This window comes from Ciona robusta, chromosome 12 (assembly GCF_009617815.1).
Source record: "Ciona robusta chromosome 12, ASM961781v2".
NCBI classification, from domain to species: Eukaryota; Metazoa; Chordata; class Ascidiacea; order Phlebobranchia; family Cionidae; genus Ciona; species Ciona robusta.
The window spans coordinates 1,360,208-1,383,787 of NC_143246.1; the positions used below are offsets into that span (position 1 = coordinate 1,360,208).

Below are 23,580 nucleotides of genomic sequence, written 5' to 3' on the forward strand. Positions count from 1 at the left end.
TTCAGAGTTAATAGATGTTTGTGTAATCCCACACTAAACATGGTGGCTTCATACACCTTGTACCTATAAGTTACCACGTATGTAACATTGTGGGTGATTTTTTTTCTGTATGGCTGACTGTTTAGAAAAAAAAATATTAGTGACCACTGGGTTGGAGCAATGTCTTACCCAAGGTTGAGTGTCTTGCCCAAGGATGCATATGCTCACAATAGTAGCAACATCGAGATTTGAACCCGTTATCCTTTTGTCTGATGCATGTGTACCAACTGTGGTCATGCTACAAGTATGAAACCATCAATATATTATGAAAGTTTTGTTTTAATGGTCATGAAATTGTAAATGGCTGATACAATCTAAATGGGTACCTACTACTAAAGCAAAGCATTATACATCTATGCATAGCAGAAGATCCTATACAGTAACATAGAGGAATTAATACGTATGAAAAATACTGCACATGCGGATATCCATCACAGAGGAATTGGCACAAAAACTTCGCTTTAATTGCGCACCACGTTTAAATGGTTGGAGGTAAATTAATGAATTATCACAAAAATAAAATTAGTGCATAACATGTAAATCCTATGTACTGTTCATTGCGGCAAAACATTATTATCACAATGAAAATCAAACAGAATTTGTGCCGTGTATAACAGACTAAATAAATACGAGTAAATGTGATAAAAAATTAACAGCATACCAGATAAAAATTGAACAGTTACCGCTTATAAATTGGTATAACAGCATAAGCGCATGGGATGACATATATATCCACTACTTTATGACTAAGAAGCACACCAGCTCGGAAAATAAGCAACGAGTAATGTTTAATGTAGAAAACATATAAAAACTTTTGTTCACAACTTGCGACTTTTTGTAAATCGCAGAAAATTAAAATTTAATTATTCTAAGATTGCAAATTATATTGAAGCAGAGTCACATATTACACGCTTCATCACTTAGAGCGAACCTCTCTCTGTTAAAGTGCAATTCATGGAACGATTTTTGCAATTGCCTTGTCAGTGTAAGTGCAGCATGATGATAATATTTATAACTGAAGCTTCAGCTATGGGATCAAAATATTGAACGAGCTACATTTGAGTAACAAGTGAATTTTTTCCGGCGAAACTACTCTGTGATTGTAGATATGCTTCATTTTCTTCAGTGTGTTTCTCAACATCTTTCGAGGCTCTAGAACGATTCCTACGCTCTGTGAACTGAGGAAACAAAATGGAGTCACTACTTTAGTATTGTTTCAGTTATAACATTACTTTGTTTAGTATCGATAATTAGGTCAAACAGAAAAGTGAAAAATACAAATATAATGTAGAATTGATACCACCCTTGTAACTAATAACTAACACGAAACAGTAGACTTAACCAAATACAGATTTGCACGACGTAGCATTTATACCACCTTTCTCAGGTGCATTGTCCTAATGAAAGCTAAATTGTGACGTCCAAACATCATTCTAGGAAATAAATTGGTAGGAACAGTTTATTGGATTTATATAAGGCTTGACAATACTAAACAGGGATCGAACCTTGGTTTAATTTTTTAAAGATCTGTAAGGGGAATCTCAATATGTTATGAATGTAACTTACTTTATCCTCGCGTGGCTGGAAAACAACATTATAACACGTGTGGAGGTGTGGTAATACACCTTGTGCCAGCTGTCGAGTTACGAAAACAACTGTGCTACAGCGCAGGACATTTATGTATAGTAGACTTACCTCAACATAAGAATACAGAGACATTCCAACCACTAGCACCGAAAGCAGAACATATAATTTGTATTCAACACATATAAAGGTCTGGTAAGCAAAAGCGATCACGAAGCCAAGAGATTCCCACAAACGATAGTTCGCAAAGCTCGCCTCTTGGTTGCCAACGAACAAAACTCCGTAAAATGCTGGAAAATAAATAATTTTATTAATTTAGGAATATGTATTTACCTTCATTATTTGTATGTGGCAGGGCAAAGACAGTTGTTATAACACGAGTTATCTGTTTTATACACCCAGTGCCCCCTTATGAGTTATCAGATATGTAACTTTGTGGGTTTTTGTTTTCTTTTATATTTCCTTATGCATGTGGAAAAATTTAGACAACCCATAAGTACCACTTAATTGGAGCTTTTGTCTAAGAAGACACACGCACAGTAGCAGCGTTTAGCCTTGAACCCTAGCTAGAGGTAAGCATGCTAACCACTCTACCACGCCTTTAGTAATCATAACAAATTAATATATAACAGAAACAAATGTGTGCATTTAAAAAAATGGGTTAAAAGTGCATAAATACCAATTGTGTTGTGTATGAACTTACCATTAAGTTGTGTCTGCCACACGGCATCACCCACTCCCCAGAAAGCTGGGAGGACAAAGAAAAGAGCTTGGCTAGTGGGGTAAGGAATCCAAATCTGGTGGGGAAATACATGATTTTTTTGAAGGAATAAATAAAATAAATGGTTGTAACTTATTTATTCTTGTTTGGTTGGGAAAAGCATTGTAGCATTAGTGACTTATTTCATACACCTCGTCCCTGAAATATCATCTGTAAAAGATTGTTTTTTTCTGCATTCCTGAATTTTTGGAAAACCCATTACTGACCACTCAAACCCATAACCTATTGATTACGATGCGAGTGCCTAACTACGAAGCCATATTGCCAGGAAAACAACATGAAAATAAATGCCTACTAGTTGAAAAACATAAAGCAAACATTACAAGAAGACATCCAATGTTATAACAATGCTTATTATTTACCAGGAATGTGATAATGAGTGCAAGATGAATGACAGCAGCCATTCCAAACAAAGATGGACGCCCTGTGTATTTCTCAATATAGCCAACACAGAACGAACAAAGAGAGTCGCACGCCCCATAACATATTAATACGAAGCCAACCCAGTTAACAGCAAGAGGGCAAGTTATAAAGGACTGTAAATAAATAAGATTGTTAAATGTTAGTGAACTTATGTTTATATTATATATGGGTGAGGTCCTTTTTGGAGAACGTAGGATTTAGCATACAGTTAGCAAATTACCCCAACACCAACAATACTTTATATTGGTATGAATAAAAGAATGTAAATTTTCTATGTCTTCCGTACCAAAACCTTGTTGTACAATTGGTTATGTTACTTAAAATACGCCCCTGGCTGAACCTCAAACAGACTCACCCTTGTATAATCACCAGTAATAAACGCTTGTTCAAAGCCACTATACATTGTAATTGGAATAAGCAGGAATTGTCTTCTGTCTTGCATGTGCTTGAACGTGGCTATCAACAAATCAAATACACCGCGGTCCTCCTTTTCTCTGTACAGTAATTGCAGTGGTTATTAACATATCTATTGCCAAGTTGCAAGCACATGGTGTATAGGAGTGAGTAGCGTGTAAAAACCAAGTGTATAAGAAGACACCCATGTTATAACTCGACAGTGAGCATAAGGTGTATAAATACACCGTGTGTGTCTGGTGTATAAGAAGACACCCATGTTATAACCCGACAGTGAGCATAAGGTGTAATTTTTCACCTTATTTTAATTGGGTCCACCAAGAATCCGACCACCAGCGCACCAAACAGCGCAACAGCGGCATATATTCCCATCAGCAAGTACAATGTATCAGTGGATACATCACTTGAGCTTACACCGAGTACAGGGCATTCAGAACTGTTGTACATGTTCTTTGCTGCATCTATGTCATTCTGGCAATCGTTGTGGCCGCAATAGTTTTCGATAAACGACGCGTTGTAACACGCAGGGAAAGCTGTGTGATGTAATAATGCATTTAATTAGCTTGTAACATAACGCAGCGCGCGATTTTCCGGCGCCGTGGCAAAGCGGTTAGCGCGTCTTACATCTGTGGTAACTCGTGAGCAAGCATGAGGTGTATGAAACAGAACGCAATAAATAAGCTTTATTCATTTATTAAAGGATATTAACGGCTAAACAACAGTTGTTAGTACACGCCATCACCCACAAAGTAACATACATGGTAACTCGTAAGCTGGCACGAGGTGTTAAACTCGTGTGCATGATAACGACAGTCGTTTTCCGGCCACGCGACGATAATGTAAGATACATTCATTCATTTGTGTATTAACTGACGCTCTTTCACACACCTTTTATTCATATAAATACAATATCATGGACACATAAATAAAATATCATGGTATATACAGTAGGGTGGGAAAAGATGGGACAACTTTTTACTGTATTTTCTCGTCCCACTTAGTAGTAAACAAAAAACGATCAAACAAATTACAAATCCGTATCCTCGCGACTCCTATAGACGGTTGTTAATTGTCCCCCCCCTACTGTATTTTTAATTGGTGTAAACTTACCCAACGAAGCGCCGTCCTCGCTTGACAAAATAAACGACGATATAAGGTTGCCAATAATGTTGTTGAACTGAAAGAACAGAAAGAAAATACCAAAGAATCGATTGACCACACTGTCCGTGGATTCATTCGTTAATCTGGCGTATCTGCGACATTAATAAGTGTTCGTTATTCGTGTGTTTGATTCCAGTATTCTCAGTCGCGGCCATGTTTAGCACACTCTTCTTTAGCTTAGACTTCGGGGGTAATTGCGTCCTTAGGCAACTTATGGGTTATCTAAATTGTCGGACTTACATTAAAAAATTCAAAAAAAATCAAAATAATAAACGTCAAAAAAGTTACATAAGTTGTAACTCGTAAACTGGTACGAGGTGTATGAAAAAGAAAACCCGTGTTATATCGAAACGAGTGTTATTGCCCGCCACGCAAGGGGCAAATAAGCCACATTCCTACATTCAGTACACGAGTACAGCAACAAACTTACCTTTTTGCTGACGTGGTTAAATAAGCGCACTTAGCCGACCAGAGGGGGGCGCCACTGAGACCCACGATGATCGAGCTTGGCACCAGTGTTCCCCAGTGTGGGTAGAAGTTAGCGAGTGAATAAGTCATGTAGCCGACGATGGCGAAACATATGGTCCATTTGCACCCAAGGTGTTTGATCACTAGATTAAAAGGTCATGGGTTAATGGTTCGAAGCTCACTACGGTGGCTAGGGTTTAATGTTCGCCGTACTAAACGAATTGTGGCCCGAAAGGTGTGTCCATAGTATATAACTTGACGGAGCATGAGGTGTATGAGTACGCCATAAGTGTATGTTGTATGTAAGAAATCACTCGTGTAATAACTTGATAGTGAGTATAAGACACATAGCCTATACTGTCGCTAAACCAAACAATATATAAGACGCGCTTTCTTTTCTGACCATTTGAAGTTATTTACTTTACAATGGTGAACTCTGTGACGTCACAATAGCAGCTATGTGCAAACAACTTGCATATAAACTTTCCAGAACAAAGTCTTTGTCTAAATATTTTACACGAGAACCCATATACTAACATCGAGTCAACAAAATAAAATATTAGTGTTCATAAAATTGTTGTATAAATTTATGGGCTCGTTTCTTAAAAGCTTGGTGATATCTAGGTTTTTTTTCTGTATACTATATAGCTTAGCGTAAGATGGTCCAGGCTTTTATGATCTTTTTTATCGTCCCATTTGATAGAAAACAAAGAATGTTTACAGACTTGTATAGCTTTAGCACATAATATCCCATATTTCCCAATCGTCCTTTCAACAATTAACAACGCTGTTTTAAAGACGCGAGACTAAGGATATATAAACCGCTACCGGATGGGAAAAACGAAAAGAGAATGAAAAATTAGTCCCATCTTACCCCACATTACTTACAATACTGTTGCTTAATGTGGCGAATATAATATACGATGTTTGCGTTTTGTGAGCTTGAGTTTAAATCTTGGTGTTCGGTTAATGTTAAAATAACACGCGTGTATTGTACGTGTATTTGGCGGTCGGTACCCGGATGTTAAAACCGGATAAATGTTTTGATACGCAGACGTAAACACCAGACACACATGGTGTATTTATACACCCCATTTTCACTACCGAGTTATAACATGGGTGTCTTCTTATACACCAGACACAGATGGTGTATTCATACACCTCATGCTCACTGTCGAGTTTTAGGCAGGGGTATGTTATCTCACATACGTATATCTCACAGACTTGGTAACCGCTTATTAAACCGCATTCGGAATTTTAGTGCAATGCTGAACGTAACACACATTTAAGTAACCGTTTGATCACAATATTATGACTGCCTAACTGGCAATAACTTCTCCCATAATGCCTCCTACGCAGAATCCGCCTTTCAAGTTAAATTTTACAGTGAGTTAAAATTTCGCACACAAGTCGTAAATATTTTCTATAAGCAGTAAAACTTAATATGCAGGGCTTACTAAAACTTTCACAAAAGGAACTTTGCGTTGGAAACTTTTAAAATGAGTTTATATCTTCAAAGGTATTTATTGTTTGGAAATAATATTTGCCTAAACTTTGGACTAAAAGTTTGGTTCAATTTCTAGATGTAGCCTACGTGATCATAATAACGTTGCGACCTATAGTTATAAATTTATTTTACCGGTGATAATGTTTAGTGGTAACTTTGTAAGAGCTATTAAAAAATACAGCATTTGATTTTCCAGGTGGATGCTGCAAAGATAAAATATTGAAAAAATACAATAATTTAAGAATCAAAAGACGTATTGGAAAAAATAATTTGTTAATATAAGATAATTGTAATCATACTAATTCTCTTGAGCATTGTAAATTTAACATTTTGGGAGAATATGTTTATTTTTTGACAGCTGCGTCGCGTATTTTCTAAATGTTTGTCGCTGTAGCTATACAGAAGTGGATTTTGGAAGACAAAGTTAGGAGAAAATTACGAACGGTTTCGGAGTTTTAAAAATATCCCAAAATCATAGACTGTAACATGTATGTATACAATTACGAGACAAAAACCAGCGCAGTTCTAAATATACTCGTTTGCGCCCAACCTGGTACTACAGTTAATACTTTTAATTCTGTATGATGCCATATAAAAATGGAAAACATAATTTCTTCATCATGGCTATGTAAATATTTAAAATTTGAATTGTACTTTGACGTTGCGGTTGTATAAACGTCACTACATATGACGTAACAAACATCCTTGATTAAGTATTATAATGGATTAGAATTAAAACAATTTATCAATTCTAGTATTTCATTAAGTTAAATATTTCAGGGCGGGAACAATTCTGTCATATTGTGACGACGTGAGTAAATGTTTGTTTGACGTCATAATTCCAGGAATTCAAGATAAAAGTTTAAGCAAACATAGTGTCTTAATTATTGGGATGTTTAGACCATTTTGTCAATTTCTTTTACTTTTAATGTCTTTTGCAGCATTTTTTGTGTTAACAACGCTTTTTAATGTGACGGCGATACGTTTACAATACTATAAATCTTCTTTGTTTACTACCATATGGGACGATAAAGCAGAATGTATTTAGTAGACCATTCTAAAAAAACACCGTCGTTTCACGTTTTTTAGTAATTCCCCCAACTATATCATAGTAGGGTAGAGGAAAACGGGACACCTTTAGCACATACTATTCAAATATTCTCGTCGTGTTTTTGACAGTGTTGCCCCAGCATTGTATAGTAGGGTGGGGGAAGATGAGATACCTTTTCACTCTATTTGCCGTCCCATTTGGTAGTAAATAAAGATCATTCAAAGAATTATAAAACTGTATCTTAACAACTTCCATAGACTGTTGCTAATTGTTTAAAACACGATCAGTTTTTTTAGATTGTATGTGCTAAAGGTGTCCCATGTTTCCCCACCCTATACTGTATATGCACATTCTATTCTATATAAGTGAGGTTCTGTAGCGAGGCAAACCACGAAATCTGAGATTTAGACCAGAGTTGTTCTATTACAGCAACACCCACGTTGTGAGTTTTTCTCTTACCCCAAGCACCCATGGTTACTATACTGCAGTCAATTCAAAATAATTAGTCGTAAGTTTTAGTTACCGAAAGTTGGAGCAAACATGGCGGATATGATGAGTGAACCGTAGATGATTGACAGGGATCCTGTCCCTAACCCACCATCCGGGTTAAGTGACGATTGAAGATTAGAAGCTCCTCCAAACGCAGTGAAGTTGCAGAGGAAAGCAAAACAGATTAGGAGAAGATTCTTCATGATTTTCCTTTTCTCGGCGCTGGGGGTATATTGGTGTTACTTATGCTCACTGTCGAGCTAAATACACTAGACACACATGGTGTATTCATACACCTCATGCTCACTGTCAAGTTATAACATGGGTGTCTTCTTATACACCAGACACACATGGTGTATTCATACACATCATGCTCACTGTCGAGCTATGACACACCAGGCACACATGGTGTATCCATAAACCTCATGCCCTCTGGCGCGTGCTGTGTATGAACCAACGTAAACACATAAACATGAAGACACAACTCACGCAATTCGATCAGGGCTTGTCATGATTTCGTCCAAATCTGAAAGCGAAACGCTGTCAGTTGACGTTGACGAAGTTCGAGTTTTTGTTGTTTGTTCATCGCTGGCCACAGTTTCATATTCACTGTACTGATTTTTCTCGGGTTTCTGAGTAAGGCTCATTCTTCTTACTTGTTTAGTTGATAATTGAATAGTACATGTAGCTCTAAAGGTGTCTGGAAAAGTAGCGGTAACAAAATAAATTGCCTTGAATCTTCAGTGACGCGAAAACGCTATCTTTATGAAAAATGTTAATTGTAGATTAAATAGGTAAGAAAACAATGACGACTCGCGGTAAGAATGTCAAATGTTTGTCTCAAACACTTTCTTATCAAGAACAAACATAAGCGACTTGCATTATCCTTGTTCAAGTTATAATCATATTTCAATTTATTAGAACACCATTGGCTTTTCTAAAAAACGTATTTTTTGTTTAAAATGACAAACCCTGTGCTGATAACTGCTTTAACTAAAGTTATTGTTTAAAATGTCGTTAAAATTGATAAAAATAGCAAAAACTTTCAAAATTTACAATTCCTGGTTTTAAACAAAGTAGCATAGCAACAAGCACATTTTCCCCCCCGTTTCGTTTTACATCACAATGCTGACTGTGACGTCAAAAACGTTTCTATTATTACCTCATTGTACGGTCTATTAGCATCTATAGCAGGTGTGCCTAATATAAATAAAACGTCCGTGATTTTGCGCGTAGTAGCAAAAATCAATCAAAGTACTACAACAATTCCGGCTTTACTGTTACTGCATAACTAACTAAGAAAAAGATTTATTAGTTAGCGGTCGGAAATTGGAAATTATTAACTAAAACTATGGCCCACAAACTTCTACGGTGCTTCGACAAACAATAACTGGTAAACATGAGATAACTAATACACTAACACCTGTAACTTACACGCACACTAATGGAGAATACCTTATGGCTTTTGGCTTCAATAATTCAAACATAAAACCGGCTAAATTCTTTTGGGCGTACGTAGTAACTTATTCACCAATCAGAACAAAGCATAAGGGGGCGTGTCGTAGGTGGGCGTTTCCTGTTTCACCTAGCTATTATATATCTAACTAATAAACCGGTTTGACTTACACTGTATATATACATGTGTGTGTCTCATCTTATCATAAGATACAAGAGCCTTATGTATTTGCTTTAGAGTCTAAACTACGATCGTAACACAAAGTGAACAATATTTTTGACAGTCTATAATGCTGTTCACGCCACGTTTAAAATAACTTTATTTTCGCTGGTAAATACCCTTCTGCCAGCAAGACTTTTCTAATTTGCGCGAAACGAGAGTCTGGAGATATCAGTTATAACTAAGCCTTAACACAACTGCCGGCCGCATACCACGTACACCTTGTGTAACTGGTTCTATTTTCCCACAACCGGCGTATCGTGTGTCTGGAGAACAAAAAAGGCGTCTTCAGACTTGCCTGACCTGCCACGCATACTCTTAAGAAAAACGCTACGACTTCTAAAACGCCGCTATAACTCGACAAAGCTTATTCTCAAATTTCGTAACTTAAATCTACATAAAAGTATTTATGGTAGATATATAGTAGAGTGGGGAAAGATGGGACACCTTTAACACATAATATCCAAACATCCTGATTGTATTTTAAACAATTAACATTGGTCAATAAGAGTCGTAAGGATACGGTTTTATATTTCTTTGAATATTCTTTGTTTATTACTTAATGGAACGAGAAAATGGAGATAAAAGGTGTCCCATCTCCCCCCCTACTCTACTAAAGTAAACTACATGCATTGTATAGTAATATAGAAGGGTCGGGTAGGATGGAACATTCTCTCTCGTCAAATTTGGTAGTAAACAAAGAATATTTACAGAATTACATAATTATATCGTCACGGCTCTAAAAGAACGTTGCTGATTGTTAAAAACATGATCGGGAAATATGGGATTTAAGAACCAACAGTATCCCATCTTACCTCACAATACTATATATATGCATACAGCTGTAATATGGTGCGTACAATAACAATGGTCTAATGATACCGATCACAGGAAATAACCGTTTAATCACTTCTACGGCGTTTCTCTAAATCGAGCTATATTATGCCGTGTATATAATGTATAGTAGCTCGTACACCGAAAAGTCTCAAAATAAAAATACGGAATCAAACCTCATAATCAGTACGTTATGACGTCACAGACACGTGTAATTTGACCAAAATGGCCGAATCGCTTGGAATTTGTTAACCTTTTATGATTGGCTATTTAAAAAACGCCCAAATTCTGTTGGCCAATAAAAAGTCAGATTGCCAGAACGCCCATATCCGTGTTGAATCTGATAATTTATCAAAACTAACATCGGTGCGCGAAGTATTGACTTAACTCATAAAATGATGGGTGTGGCATACTCATATATACGTCATATGTTTATTGAAGAAACTTGAATTTAAAGTTTGGTCTTTCGTTAAATTATATAAGTCGTTCTCAATTAACCCACAGCTAGGTCGCAACCAAAAATTGAGCTACTATATCATTTATTTGGATCGCCTTATTTGAATAATAAAAAACTTAACGTATGAAACGATGGGGTAAGATGGTTCATATTTTTATTCTCTTTTATCGTCGCATTTGGTAGAAAACAAAGAATATTTCATAATTTATATGACCGCATCCTCACGATTCCAAAAGAGTATATTAGGGTGGGGGACGATGGGACACCTTTAGCCCATAATATCCAAATATTCTGATCGTGTTTTAAACAATTAACAAAGGTCTATGGGAGTTGAGAGGATACGATTTTATATTTCTTTGAATATTCTTTGTTTACTACCCAATTGAACGAGAAAATAGAATGAAAATGTGTCCCATCTTCCCCCACTCTACTATATATTAAAAACACATAAACAAATATAGGATATCATGTGCTTACTATATTCATTTTACCTTAATTACAAAATGTTTGGTTTTCTTTTGTTCAAATATGTTAGTTGTCCCGCATGGGCAACCCAAAAGTAGAGCCGCAGTTTTAATTTGGTTGGGTCGCATGTTTTTTGATTGGTTTATGCATGGTTCAACCATAGATATCTGAACATATGTTTAGATATCTATGGTTCAACTTAAGATGACAGAAAGTTGCGATATTTATAGTTTTAAAAATTGGCATATATGAGTTATTATTAAAAATTGTTAAAAAAAATAAACAAACATATGTGACTATTTCTGATTGTTTGCGGCACATCAAACATAAGCCCACATTTTACAACTTTACACAATACATGCTGGAATTGGATTCGCCCTCTCGCGGTTGCAGTATGATTGTTGGTCGGTCTTGTATTTCATAATAAATGACACACTTACGAGTCCAAAAAAGCGTTTTAACAAAACCTAGGGAACTTAAACGCTTTAAATGTTTCGCGAACTCTGGCGGACGATAGTATATACTCGTTGAAATTCAGTAAAGAAGGAAATACAGGCTCTATGCTGCCACCAGTGGAAGAGATGTTGCTGTATACGTAAGATAACTAAAAGTTACAATCATAGCAATTCGTGAGCCTGCACGAGATACAATATATAGTATGGTGGGTGATGAAAAACCTTTTCATTCTATTTTCTTGTCCTATTTGGTAGTAAAAAAAGAACATTTGCTAAATTATGAAACCATATCCTTATACGACTCTCATGGACCGTTGATTGTTTAAAACACCACCAGCTTATTTAGATATTATGTGCTAAAGGTGTCCCGTCTTCCCCCACCCTATCATATATGTTTTAGTTGTCTCGTTATGAACGGATCAATCAATCAGGCCATATTTTTAGTTTAGGGTCTTATATCAGGATTGTAGTTTAGGGCAGTTAGGCATACTATCCTAATGTTTAAACACACAACCATCTACTTATCCATCGTATAAAATGTTGTAACTTGTAGAATCAAGATCTTGTTAGCTACCGGGTTTGAACCTTGAACCCGGAGAACGTATTCGACCTCATTCAATATTAATATGCAAAACCTACAACCCAGTAAATATTAAATTGAATTCGAACCAACACCAAAGAACCTCTGGCTGTATTTAAATAACCATGACGTCACACGTACTATTTAAGCTGGTCGCACAAAGAAAAATCTCATTTAGCGAAAATGACGCCATGGTGTTCATATTATAGCGAGGCTTGCAAAAAGTAGGGTGATTAGACGCGTATGGAATATTAACATATTATAACATAGTATTTATATATCACTTTGATTACAATAATAAAGGGGATTTTGAATTAACATAACAAAGATATGGATTTGAACAGCATAAGATTTCTTACGTATACCACGCTAAGGTTAAATAAATAAAAATCCTAATCATTATTTAAAACTTTGTTGTTACAGGCGCCAAATATAATAAGGTTGAAATAATTACGTTGAGGTTTAGAATGGTAAAGAGTGGAGGATTGCATCGGACAGACCTTTAATAACGGACCATGGTATGTAGTTCTGTAACATATATTACTGTGGGGCAAGATGGGTACAATTAGCTTAGTATCCCATGTTTCCCGATCGTGTTTTTAACAATAAATAACGCCATTTTAGAAATGTGAGAATGCGGTTTTACAAATTCTGCAAATATCCCTTATTTACTACTAAATAGGTCAATGAAATGGAATGAAAACATGTCATCCCTAACCCAACCTACTACGTCAAAGTGTTTCAATAATTTTCCAATTATCCATAAAGTTGCATACCAGATAACTCGTAAGCGGGCACGAGATGTGACACAGAACACCTGTCAATACAAGGTTCCTAACCAATCATATCCTTTCTAGGCACGAACCCGATTCCCCCCAAAAAAGCGGCTCCCACGTGACCAGCAAGATCGTTACCATGACAACTGGAAGAGATTTGGTTGGAGGAAGAAACTGTTGTTGATGACGTATAAGGACAAGGAGATTTACAAGAAAGTTTTGGAAAGACAACTCTTTCTTCCTAAAGGTATTTTTTATCTAGCGAGTGTGGGTTTCGACACCGAACCTTTAGTTTAATGTATTTGCGCTTCGTGGAACGAGAAAGTATTGGGATATTATCACCCAAAGAGTTACATAGGTAGTAACTCGTAAGCGGGCACGAAGTGTATATAAAACATAACACCCGTGTTATAACGACATTCTTAAATATGATGAACGTAAAATATCGGACAGTTCAGCTGCTGCATATATACACCAATATTTTGGTCACTTTCAAAACAAACATGTACCGTATATATATTACAATTGTCTGCTGGCGATGTTTTGTAAATTAAAAGTTTGTTTATGACGTCACAGTAAACCAGCTGTTTGTAACATCCGCTTTCGTATCCGTATATGAGTAATCTGGTTAAAGTGTCGTTGTGTTGCGCTTCTTTACAAGTGGCCACAATAAAAATACTCGTCGCCCGTAATTATATGCTAACAATGCACTTCGCGTTACGTAATAATGCGCAAACACTCGAAGTCGAAACATCGAATTGCCGCAAGAAGTTTGCTCGATGTTTGCCGACGAAACCGCGATCAAGTATTGTCTGATAAGAAACCGCATTGTTACATCACAATCGCCGCCAAGCGTGGGTGTTTGTGTCGTTATGTCATGTTCGGATTATGATCGAACTGTAAGCTCTGTGACGTCATAGTACATCCGTAATCTAAGTACCCAACACCAAAACACGAGGAGTTACATCCGGGTTTATTGTGATGTCATACACCCCCGCTGTGACGTGTCAATGAATCCATGAAACGCCCACACACAGATCTTCGAATAAATTAGCACGGAATGGACAAAGCTGCCGATTGTTTTAAGTCGCTGTTCCTTTGTTCTTTGGTTGTTAACGCGACCGCATCTATTTCTGCGCACTGACGTAACCGCGCAGGTACGTTGGGTTTAGCAGCCACGCTTTTATCCAACACTTTTACTTAAATAGTTTTTTAACGACTGTCGCCTTTGCCGCTAAAATTCTCCTTTCTGTGATGCATTAACATATTTTAAAGGAATGTGACGTCATAAATATGGCGCCATGTTAAATTTGAATATTCACATGACGTCATTATATATATATTATATTTAAACAACCCATTTATTGGAAAAATATTATTATTATCCCAGATCCTATGCGATGGACCGAAATCCACGTAATGACGTGGGTTCGAGATATTTCAGTTCTCTTTCAATTCAACGTCGACCTCAACTTGTTTGTTATGAACGGGAAGGGAATATGCTTAATGTCACTCGAAGGATTCAGGTAATTAACACACCCTGAGTGGGGTTAGCAGACATGATTTTATGTTCCCTTTTACTTAATTGTTTTTAATTAAATCAAAATTTCATATTCGAAAAGATAATAAAATGTCATCTTTTTTTGTTATAACGACTGTGACTATCGTTTAATTTCCATATTTGCACTTGGCCAAGATACCTAGCCGCAGTTGCTTCAATCCTAAAAAGAAATCCCACACAAAGTTATATACGTGGTAACTTGTGAGCAGGCACGAGGTGTGTGAAACAGATCAACCGTGTTATAATGGCTGTCGTTGCCCCGCTGTAAGGGTCAATAAGTTAACTTTATTTATTTATTTATTTTCAAATTTCTATTTTAAGATACCGTTCGCCAGTTGGTGGCGCTCTACTCTACAACGATCTGCAACACAAACTTCTTGCGAATATTATGACGTCATAGTTACGTCATCTCTTTCTTAGCTTACAGGTGGCGGGAACTTTTCTGTGCAATTGACAGCAAACAAGAAGCATTGTTACGTCACTATCGGCAGTGTAGAACTTTCTATAGAACATGTTTCTCTCTTGTTTCTTCTTTATATTAGATTGTGACGTCATGGGACTATTCTCATTTAAATTTAGGTTGCTAAGGCAACGTAATTTAGTATTGCGGCTTTGTGACGTTATATAGACGTTGCGGTAAGATGGTCCATGTTTTCATCCTGTTTTCTCGTCCCATTTTGGTAGTTAACAAAAATATTTACAGAACTATATATAGTAGGGTGGGGTAAGATAGGACACTTTTTCATTCCATTTTCCCGTGCCACTTGGTAGTAAATAAAGACCATTCCAATAATTAGAAAAACGTATCTTACGACTCTCATATACCGTTGTTAATTGTTTAAAACATGATTAGGATATTTGGATAATATATGCCAAAGGTGTTCCGTCTTTTCCCACCCTACTATAACCATATCCTCACGACTTTCAAATAGCATTGTTAATTGTTAAACAAAAAATACTTTTTAAAAACACGATTCATCTTACCTCAAAGTACTATATTTACTCTCCCTTTGTTAAGGATGGTTACGTAATAATGGTGTGTGATGACGTAACAGAGTGGTGGGGTGGTGATACCGTCCTTATTATGGTTACCTCGGTGTTCTTGTTATGCAAAGCTTCAATATGCACGTTGTACTTGCTGGAAAATAAAATTAGTGAAACCAAACCCGCTTCATATTATGATATACACAGCTGCGCTAAAATACAGTAAAGGAAATTTTTTGTTTTTTTAAAATAAACGAAACCTAGCTAAAAAATGAATAAACAAGACATGGCTGTGAAAAAAACATGAAACAAATATAAACAAAAGATGTTCAAAACATTATACATATTATTAGTTAAATACGTGCTCACCCATTAAAGCTTTGCTCTTCTGACGTCTGAACCCTGTCGTAGCAACTCCCCAATACACAATATAAAACACGTTCATTTAAAAACTGTATTAAGTCTACAAAATATGTCTCTGGAATACAGCACAATGAGCGATTATGACATGACAATTGCAGCATGATATATTGCAATAGAAATCATATGCAGTGGATAATGTAGCGTGTTAGTTAGCGTGACCTTATACATGGTAACACTTAATCAGCAATCATGAAATAACAAAACAATTTGTGATGTCATAACATTTCTGATCATGTAGCGTAATAATAGGATTTAAGTACAATCAAATTTTGGCAACAAAATTATAAAAATCCATAAAAATCTAATCGTTTAAGTCATTACTGCTGTTACACCCTGATGAATTCATTATTAATCCTGAAATCATAGAAAAAAATCTCATACAACAAATTTGTTCTTTATCCAAAATACTGCAGCAACAGTAGCTAGTTTGGTCATACAAATACAGTGTCCAAATAAGCATTTCAGTGAATATAGTTTGAAAAATTCGGTTATAACCAAAACAAATGTATGGCAATTAGAGACCGACCGATATCACTTTTTTCCACCGATACCGATACCGATATTTTTAGCTTTTACCGATACCGATACCGATATTTTACCGATATTTGTCACTATAGCGAAACATATGAAATGATCAGTTTTAATCAAAAGTAATGCCTGTATTCAAGATATTGCAAGTTATAGAGAAAAATTGGTTGGTCTACATGTTTTTAGAAAACATGCATGTTCTTAGGAAGGTGTTGCTTTTGTACGAAACTAGGACGCACATGAACGCTAAACTACAACGCACGTGGACGTTAAACTATGACACACGTGGACGTTAAACTACGACGCACTTAAAGGTCAAACTACGACGCACGTAAAGGTCAAAACTACGACGCACGAAAAGGTCAAACTCCAACGCACGTAAAGGTCAAACTACGACGCACGTAAAGGTCAAACTACGACGCACGTAAAGGTCAAACTACGACGCACGTAAAGGTCAAACTACGACGCACGTAAGGTCAAACTCCGACGCACGTAAAGGTCAAACTCCGACGCACGTAAAGGTCAAACTCCGACGCACGTAAAGGTCAAACTACCACGCATAAATACGACGCACGTAAAGGTCAAACTATGACGCACGTGGACGTTAAACTAGCACGCACGTGAAGGCTAAAGTACGAGGCACGTGGACGTTAAACTACGAACACACGTAAAGGTCAAGTAGGACGCACGTCGCTTCGCACGAACTATTAATATATCGGTGAAATATCGGCGCTTTTTTACCGATACCGATTATCGGTGGAACGTAAATATCGGCCGATAATATCGGTGAACCGATATATCGGTCGACCTCTAATGGCAATATATAACTACCTGTCCCACTATAATTTGTGGCTATTTTAAAACAGTGTTAAAGCACACAATATAATATGGCCAAGACTAAAATATAATATAATGTTCATGTTGACATGTGGCCGCACTTATCCATAATATAGTGGCCACAGCTTGACTAAGTGTATGTACCATTCTGGAATCTTATTTCATTGCAGTCACTTTAAAATTGTACAGAAACCCAAAAAATCAAGGCTAAATCAAAAAACTGTAGCCATACCATAAGAAATGCCAAGCCAAAACATGTACCCAGAAATAATGTAGCAAGATCAAACAAAATATGGCAAAAAGAAAAAGTGTTTAAACTCTGAGAGGACACCAAATTAAACCATTCTTACAAATCTATGAAGAAAATATGGTGGAACATAAATCATCTTTATATGATGACATCACAATGATTCTTATGATTCAAACAATTGTAAGGAAAGTTTAACAACAACTTCCCCAGCATCGACCTCGTGCAATAATAATCGTTTGGTTATCGGCTCTTTAGAAGTGGAAGCCTCGCGTTGAATTTCCGATAATTTCATTTCAGTTCGACCAAGAAAATCTGGAAAAAAAATTGTTGACAAATTATATTTAAATTTTTTTTGTAAGTTTAAAATAAGTAAGACAAAGAAAATTTGAAAAATCTTTGTTTGGTGTAGTAGGGTGGGGGAAGATAGGACACCTATTCATTCTATTTTCTCTTCCAATTTGGTTGTAAGCAAAAAACATTCAAAGAATTATGAAACTGTGTGTTCACAACTCCCATGCACGGTTGTTATTTGTTTAAAACCCGATCAGGATATTTGGATATTATGTGATAAAGATGTCCCATCTTCACCCACCCTACTATATATTTTGTGCTACTTTCAGCCATACAAATTACTAAATGTTGGGCACAGACACAGTGGTAGGACATTTACACTGTAACCAAAGAATTCCGAAGACCTATCTGGCCTATGGGAAAAAAACTAGTTAGAAATAACTCAGTGGGGTAATTGATGGGTTGTATGAGCCTGGGTGTTGGGATAATGGGTCAACTGTGACTTAAATCTGAGGTACCATAACGTGCTGTACTCTATGACCTTACTCATGTAAAATAGAATAAAACACAAACTTCTAAAACACGACAAATTATTGTTAGAAAAACTAGGCCTACCATCAGGTGAGAACATATAACGTTGAAACACAGAAATACAAAGAACATCCAAGTTGACGTCTTTAACGTAAAACTGCATCTGACTTCCCCATTTTGGATTCAATGTGTCCTGGAGATATGATTCAAGTTAGTGGGTGGTGGGTTCAAGTCTCAATGAGGTAGTTTTAATATACAAGAGTTGTGTGAGTATTACATTACGTTGAAATCAGTAGCTCTTAATTTATGCACCTCATGCTCACTGTCAAGTTATAACATAGGTGTCTTCTTATACACCAGACACACATGGTGTATTCATACACCTCATGCTCACTGTCAAGTTATAACATGGGTGTCTTCTTATACACCAGACACACATGGTGTATTCATACACCTCATGCTCACTGTCAAGTTATAACATGGGTGTCTTCTTATACACCAGACACACATGGTGTATTCATACACCTCATGCTCACTGTCAAGTTATAACATGGGTGTCTTCTTATACACCAGACACACATGGTGTATTCATACACCTCATGCTCACTTTCAAGTTAAACAAACTAAACAATCAACATCTGTTTGAAAAACATCGCATACCTGAACTGTCTTTGTGGTATGCGATTGTTCTCCCATTGTGACCTCACAATAGGGGTCGTGACGTCCATTACTTGTTTTCACCAAGTTACACCCCTCTATAATGGTGACCATCAACCTACCGATGCCCGCACTTCTCTGTGTACGAGCTGTAAGAAATATTATTGTGATGTAACACTACTGTAGTTGTGTTCATGAGTGAATTGAACTTGTTTATTCTCTGGAAAATGACATGGCTGGAAAACGGCAGTCGTTATAACACGGGTGTTCTGTTTCACTTAAAAACGCTTAAGAGTTGCCTTGTATGTAACTTTGTGGTTAATTACGTTTAGAATCTTTTTTGTTAGTGTATGGCTGATAATTTGTAGAACCCAATTAGTGACCACTGAGTTGAAGCAATTGCTGTTAAGTATACTGAAGGGACAAGCACCCACAATGGTAACAGCATCGAGCACACATCTGTAAACTTTACTGGTCAGTAGGTATGTTTCTCTTATATAACTAAAGAGTAACCCCCACAAACACCCAACTAAACCATAACCCCCAAGTACCTTGGTAAGCTTTTTCTCTTTTCTTTTTCTCTGTGTCGATATATAGTTCGGCCGCTTCCTTTATTTTATTCATCCAGGCAGTTCGTTCGTTAATATTCTCAGCTTTGAGCGTATACACATGGTCGATATGTGATAAATGGAAGGTGGGCTCCTCTGTGGGGTCGGTGGGTAAACGAGTGAGAACTTCGTTCAAGAATATCGGCTGAAAATATCAATTATTGATTAAATTTAAGTAAGTGGCTACTGTTGATATCACCCTAATGTATGTTCTGGATATGTTTGTGCCAAGGTTGTTTTTAAACTTGTTTTTTAAAAAACAGTTTTCATGGCTTCTATATTTTTACTCTTTTTTAGGGAAGTATTTGCATTAAGCCTCAAATTTAAAGCCAAGTTTTTTGCATACATAATCACTCAAAAATTACATTCTTGGTAACTCGTGAGCAGGCACGGGGTATGTGAAACAACACCTTTTTTATAACGATTGTCGTTGCCCCGCCTCGCGAAGATAAGTAAGGTACATTAATAACCACAACTTAATTCTTATAAAAGTAACAATTCTCACCGTTTTATACATCCTGAACTGTGGGTTACTCTTAGAAGTAAACACAAGATCATTGGTTGGCCCGCTTAGTGGTTTGCTTGGTATAGTGAGAAGTAGGAAGTCGTTGAATAAGAAACCAACAAGTTCTTTGTTCGATTTATGTTTATAAAGGTTCCCACAGTGTAAGAACCTACGTTGGTCCAAACAATTCGTTTTTGAGTTGAAAACCAGTTTCTGCAAAAGATAAAGTAAAAATATAAAATTTATCTAGTATTTTGTAATAAAAATTATGATAATTTTTATAAAAACAAACAAAGAATATTCACATCATTAAGACCATCGAGTTGAACATGTGTTTGTAGCCATTCCAATCTGTCAGAATTCTCTTTCTGTCGAACACCTTCATTTACTTGCGAACATAATTCTTCAGATTTTTCCAACGCAGTTATAAGATTTCTATGATCGGGGTGGTCACCTGGTGTTGACTCTACGATCTGAAAATATGAAAATAAGTTTAAAAAAATAACCAAAAATTCACATGGGAAATGAAACAGCAGACATGCACTTTGTTTTTTAATTATTTATATCAGATGAGCCGTTGACAGAATATTTCCATTATACCTGTTAGCAAATGAAACAGAACTTACCTTTTTAATGAGTAGAGGGTACTTGGTGACTCTTTGCATTGGTTTAACAAGGTAACTACTAACTGGGAGGCCTTTCCATGACTTCTCTGTTTCACACAGCTGTAAATACATGTTGGTTATTACCTTAAACATTTGTAAAACATTAGTAAAAAACTATTCACAAAATTGTAAAAAAATACAAAAAAAATTAAAAAAAGTGTTAAAATTCTGAAATGTTAATAAATGTTTGGTAACTAAATAGTTGATTAAACCACCTTGACAAGTTCTTTAAACTCTTGATTGCTATCCAACCTCTGTTGTAGCATGGATGAAGCATTAAGTTGGCAGCTACAGAACCTCACATATGAATCCATATGTGGGATTTGTTCACATAAAATATCACCAATCATTATTGAGTTATCAGCGCGCATTTTACAACGAACTCTTAAAGCTCTGTGGGAATAATTATATTAGGTTGGGAAGCACTGGTTTAAAATAACAAAATTGTTTGCATAATTATTTAAGATGCTGTACCTAGAGTAAAGCAGTAGACTTTATTATACCAATGAAAGTTAACTTTGTTGTACCATTTTATTTCCCAGATGGCGAGCATCATCAGGGTACACTTTCTTTAGACAAGACAGTTATTTACGTTTTACATTATCCCGGATAAAAACCACAGAATATTTTTTACCTAACACTCCCTGGAAATTATTACAATTATAGTATGTTGGAAAGCACTGATTTAAAAATGACAAATATTTTTCAATATTTAAAAAAATTATTCTTAAAAACGATAAGAATTTATTTATGATAGGTATTTATTACAGCAGAGTATTTCTTACTTCACAAGTTTAGCGCTTGTCATAATAAGTTCATTAAGATTAACAAACAGCGTGTTGCAATCATGTTCAGTTAGAATCTTCTTGGTTCGTAACGGTTGTTGGAAGTCACGGTCCGCTGTTTCGAGGTCCTGGGTATTGAAATCAGTTTCACCAACTTATACAAGTGATTGTATTTAATTTATTTATCTTCACGTGAGCGGCGCAACGACAGTTGTTATAACATGCGTGTTCTGTTTTATACACCTCATGTTTGCTTACGAGCTGCCATATTTGTAACTTTGAAGGTTTATGATTTTAATGTGTTTTATATTGAGAACTAATGATTAAATGACACTCATCTTTTGATTGGATACAAATTACTGGATAAAAAACATAAACTTACACTAAACAAACACGTATTTTAACCTTATTAACACATCTACCTTCAACAATACAACACACCTGTAAATAAGTTTCTTCTGAAGCGATTAATTCCATAACACGTTGATGATATTCGTTTAGTTTTGAAGATTTTACGGGTACTAGGTTAGCTGTGGATGCATTAGTATTATGTTGGGAAATTTACTATTCAACGTTTTTAAATCAGAACAATTCTAGATTACAAAAACTAAATATTTGTTAATACGTTGTTTAGCGTGAATTTTAATAAATTAACGCTGGTCTTTAAACAATATTGGCTAGAAATGTATGCCCTGAAAAAGTGGTCAGCGTGTCTGCCTCTAACTTAGAGGTGACAAATTCAAGGCTCCTCGCTGCTACCATTATGAGCGTATGTGTCCTTGGGCAAGACACTTAACAACAATTGCTCCAACCCAGTGGTCACTAATGGGTTGCCTTAATTGTCAACCATATATGGTTTTGTAATAAATATGTGTAAAACAGTGTAAACATTGTTTTATCAACAAAATATGGCGCAAACGGCAGCTACTCTGTTTGACAAACGATCAATTAACAAATATCACTAGAAGAATCATTTGATTCAACACACTTCCAGAATAAATAGAAATAACAAAACTGACGATGACTGATTTCACTTGCATAGATATGGAGACAAATAAGGTCCTGAATCAACACTGAAAACATCCGCATTCATGCCGACTAGCTGTGTTCTAAACCATATGTTTGATTCTATATGGGTGAGATCCTATTGTGAGGCACACCATGGTATTTACAGATATATTATTACTAATACTATTTAACAGACATACTAATAATATACTTCTTTGGAAGTTGTTTTTTTTTCATAAAATCATCTGATGTTTGGATAGATAACGTACGTTTGTTTTGTAATTGTATATTCACATTATAAAGGGGTTGTAAGTTTATTGCAGTTGACACGCCAGCGGTAGTTGACACGTAAAGTAAAGCACTGATTAAACAAAACAACTGTCTATTATGATGTCACACATATAATTATGAGGTGAACTGTTACGTATTTGAAATATCCAATAATTTACTTTCAAACAAACAAAATGACATAACGCGTACAAGTTGCAAGTTATTACTAAGGAGGCCATTGCATATGAGGTGCTAACAGAAATGGGCCTGTGTGTAACTTATTATATGCATAGCTGCTAGCATAGTCATCTACAAGGCAAGAAAATTTGGAAAAAGCAAACGCAAGACCCACTTCCGTTAGCACACCAAGGATCAACACACGAATATAAATTATGATTATTTTAGTTGCTGTAATGTGACAATGGGTGGAAAAAAAGGAAAAAATGAAGTTAGTTCAACACCATGCATAACAGAAGTGGGTCAACTTTATGCTTTTTTCTAATTTTCCTGTTTTTGCT

General features: G+C 36.0%; 3 protein-coding genes across 4 annotated transcripts in view; 1 reads left to right on the top strand and 2 right to left on the bottom strand.

The window, feature by feature from the left end:
* Positions 1-300: 300 nt before the first annotated feature.
* Positions 301-9,340, bottom strand: LOC149726285 (N-acetylglucosamine transporter UNC93A-like). The gene is made up of 11 exons (XM_089889931.1): positions 9,080-9,340; positions 8,407-8,617; positions 7,952-8,139; positions 4,833-5,013; positions 4,352-4,494; positions 3,540-3,774; positions 3,183-3,321; positions 2,767-2,940; positions 2,327-2,420; positions 1,735-1,913; positions 301-1,217 (listed from the first exon to the last, which is right to left on the bottom strand). Exons 2-11 carry the CDS (start codon positions 8,562-8,564, stop codon positions 1,092-1,094), a joined length of 1,617 nt encoding a protein of 538 aa, XP_089746057.1. The 5' UTR covers positions 8,565-8,617; positions 9,080-9,340; the 3' UTR covers positions 301-1,091.
* Positions 9,341-12,762: 3,422 nt separating this feature from the next.
* Positions 12,763-15,885, top strand: LOC149726286 (transforming protein p54/c-ets-1-like). Its single transcript, XM_089889949.1, has 4 exons — positions 12,763-12,901; positions 13,241-13,406; positions 14,550-14,685; positions 15,042-15,885. The coding sequence occupies exons 1-4, from the start codon at positions 12,899-12,901 to the stop codon at positions 15,118-15,120; spliced, it is 384 nt and encodes a 127-aa protein (XP_089746075.1). The 5' UTR covers positions 12,763-12,898; the 3' UTR covers positions 15,121-15,885.
* A 259-nt stretch (positions 15,886-16,144) lies between these two features.
* LOC149726287 (intersectin-1-like) overlaps positions 16,145-23,580 on the bottom strand; it is a 32,410-nt gene continuing 24,974 nt past the window's right edge. For both annotated transcript variants that reach the window (XM_089889922.1, XM_089889921.1), the window contains exons 30-39: positions 22,226-22,314; positions 21,785-21,912; positions 21,215-21,392; positions 20,961-21,059; positions 20,640-20,807; positions 20,335-20,547; positions 19,773-19,974; positions 19,225-19,370; positions 18,649-18,757; positions 16,145-18,054 (exon numbers count right to left, since the gene is read on the bottom strand). In XM_089889922.1, coding sequence (XP_089746048.1) covers positions 17,906-18,054; positions 18,649-18,757; positions 19,225-19,370; positions 19,773-19,974; positions 20,335-20,547; positions 20,640-20,807; positions 20,961-21,059; positions 21,215-21,392; positions 21,785-21,912; positions 22,226-22,314 — 1,481 coding nt within the window. In that variant the 3' untranslated portion in view covers positions 16,145-17,905. The remainder of the gene's footprint in view (positions 18,055-18,648; positions 18,758-19,224; positions 19,371-19,772; positions 19,975-20,334; positions 20,548-20,639; positions 20,808-20,960; positions 21,060-21,214; positions 21,393-21,784; positions 21,913-22,225; positions 22,315-23,580) is intronic.

Bases quoted from the DNA above. Each gene is read 5' to 3' on its own strand.
- LOC149726285 (XM_089889931.1), bottom strand. From the start codon at position 8,564: ATGAGCCTTACTCAGAAACCCGAGAAAAATCAGTACAGTGAATATGAA. The intron at 3,775-4,351 runs GTAAGTTTACAC...TACATCACACAG, and splicing joins CGAGGACGGCGCTTCGTTGG to CTTTCCCTGCGTGTTACAAC. The intron at 1,914-2,326 runs GTAAGTTCATAC...TTTATTTTCCAG, and splicing joins GTGGCAGACACAACTTAATG to CATTTTACGGAGTTTTGTTC.
- LOC149726286 (XM_089889949.1), top strand. The intron at 13,407-14,549 runs GTATTTTTTATC...TTATTATCCCAG, and splicing joins ACAACTCTTTCTTCCTAAAG to ATCCTATGCGATGGACCGAA. The intron at 14,686-15,041 runs GTAATTAACACA...TTCTATTTTAAG, and splicing joins ATGTCACTCGAAGGATTCAG to ATACCGTTCGCCAGTTGGTG.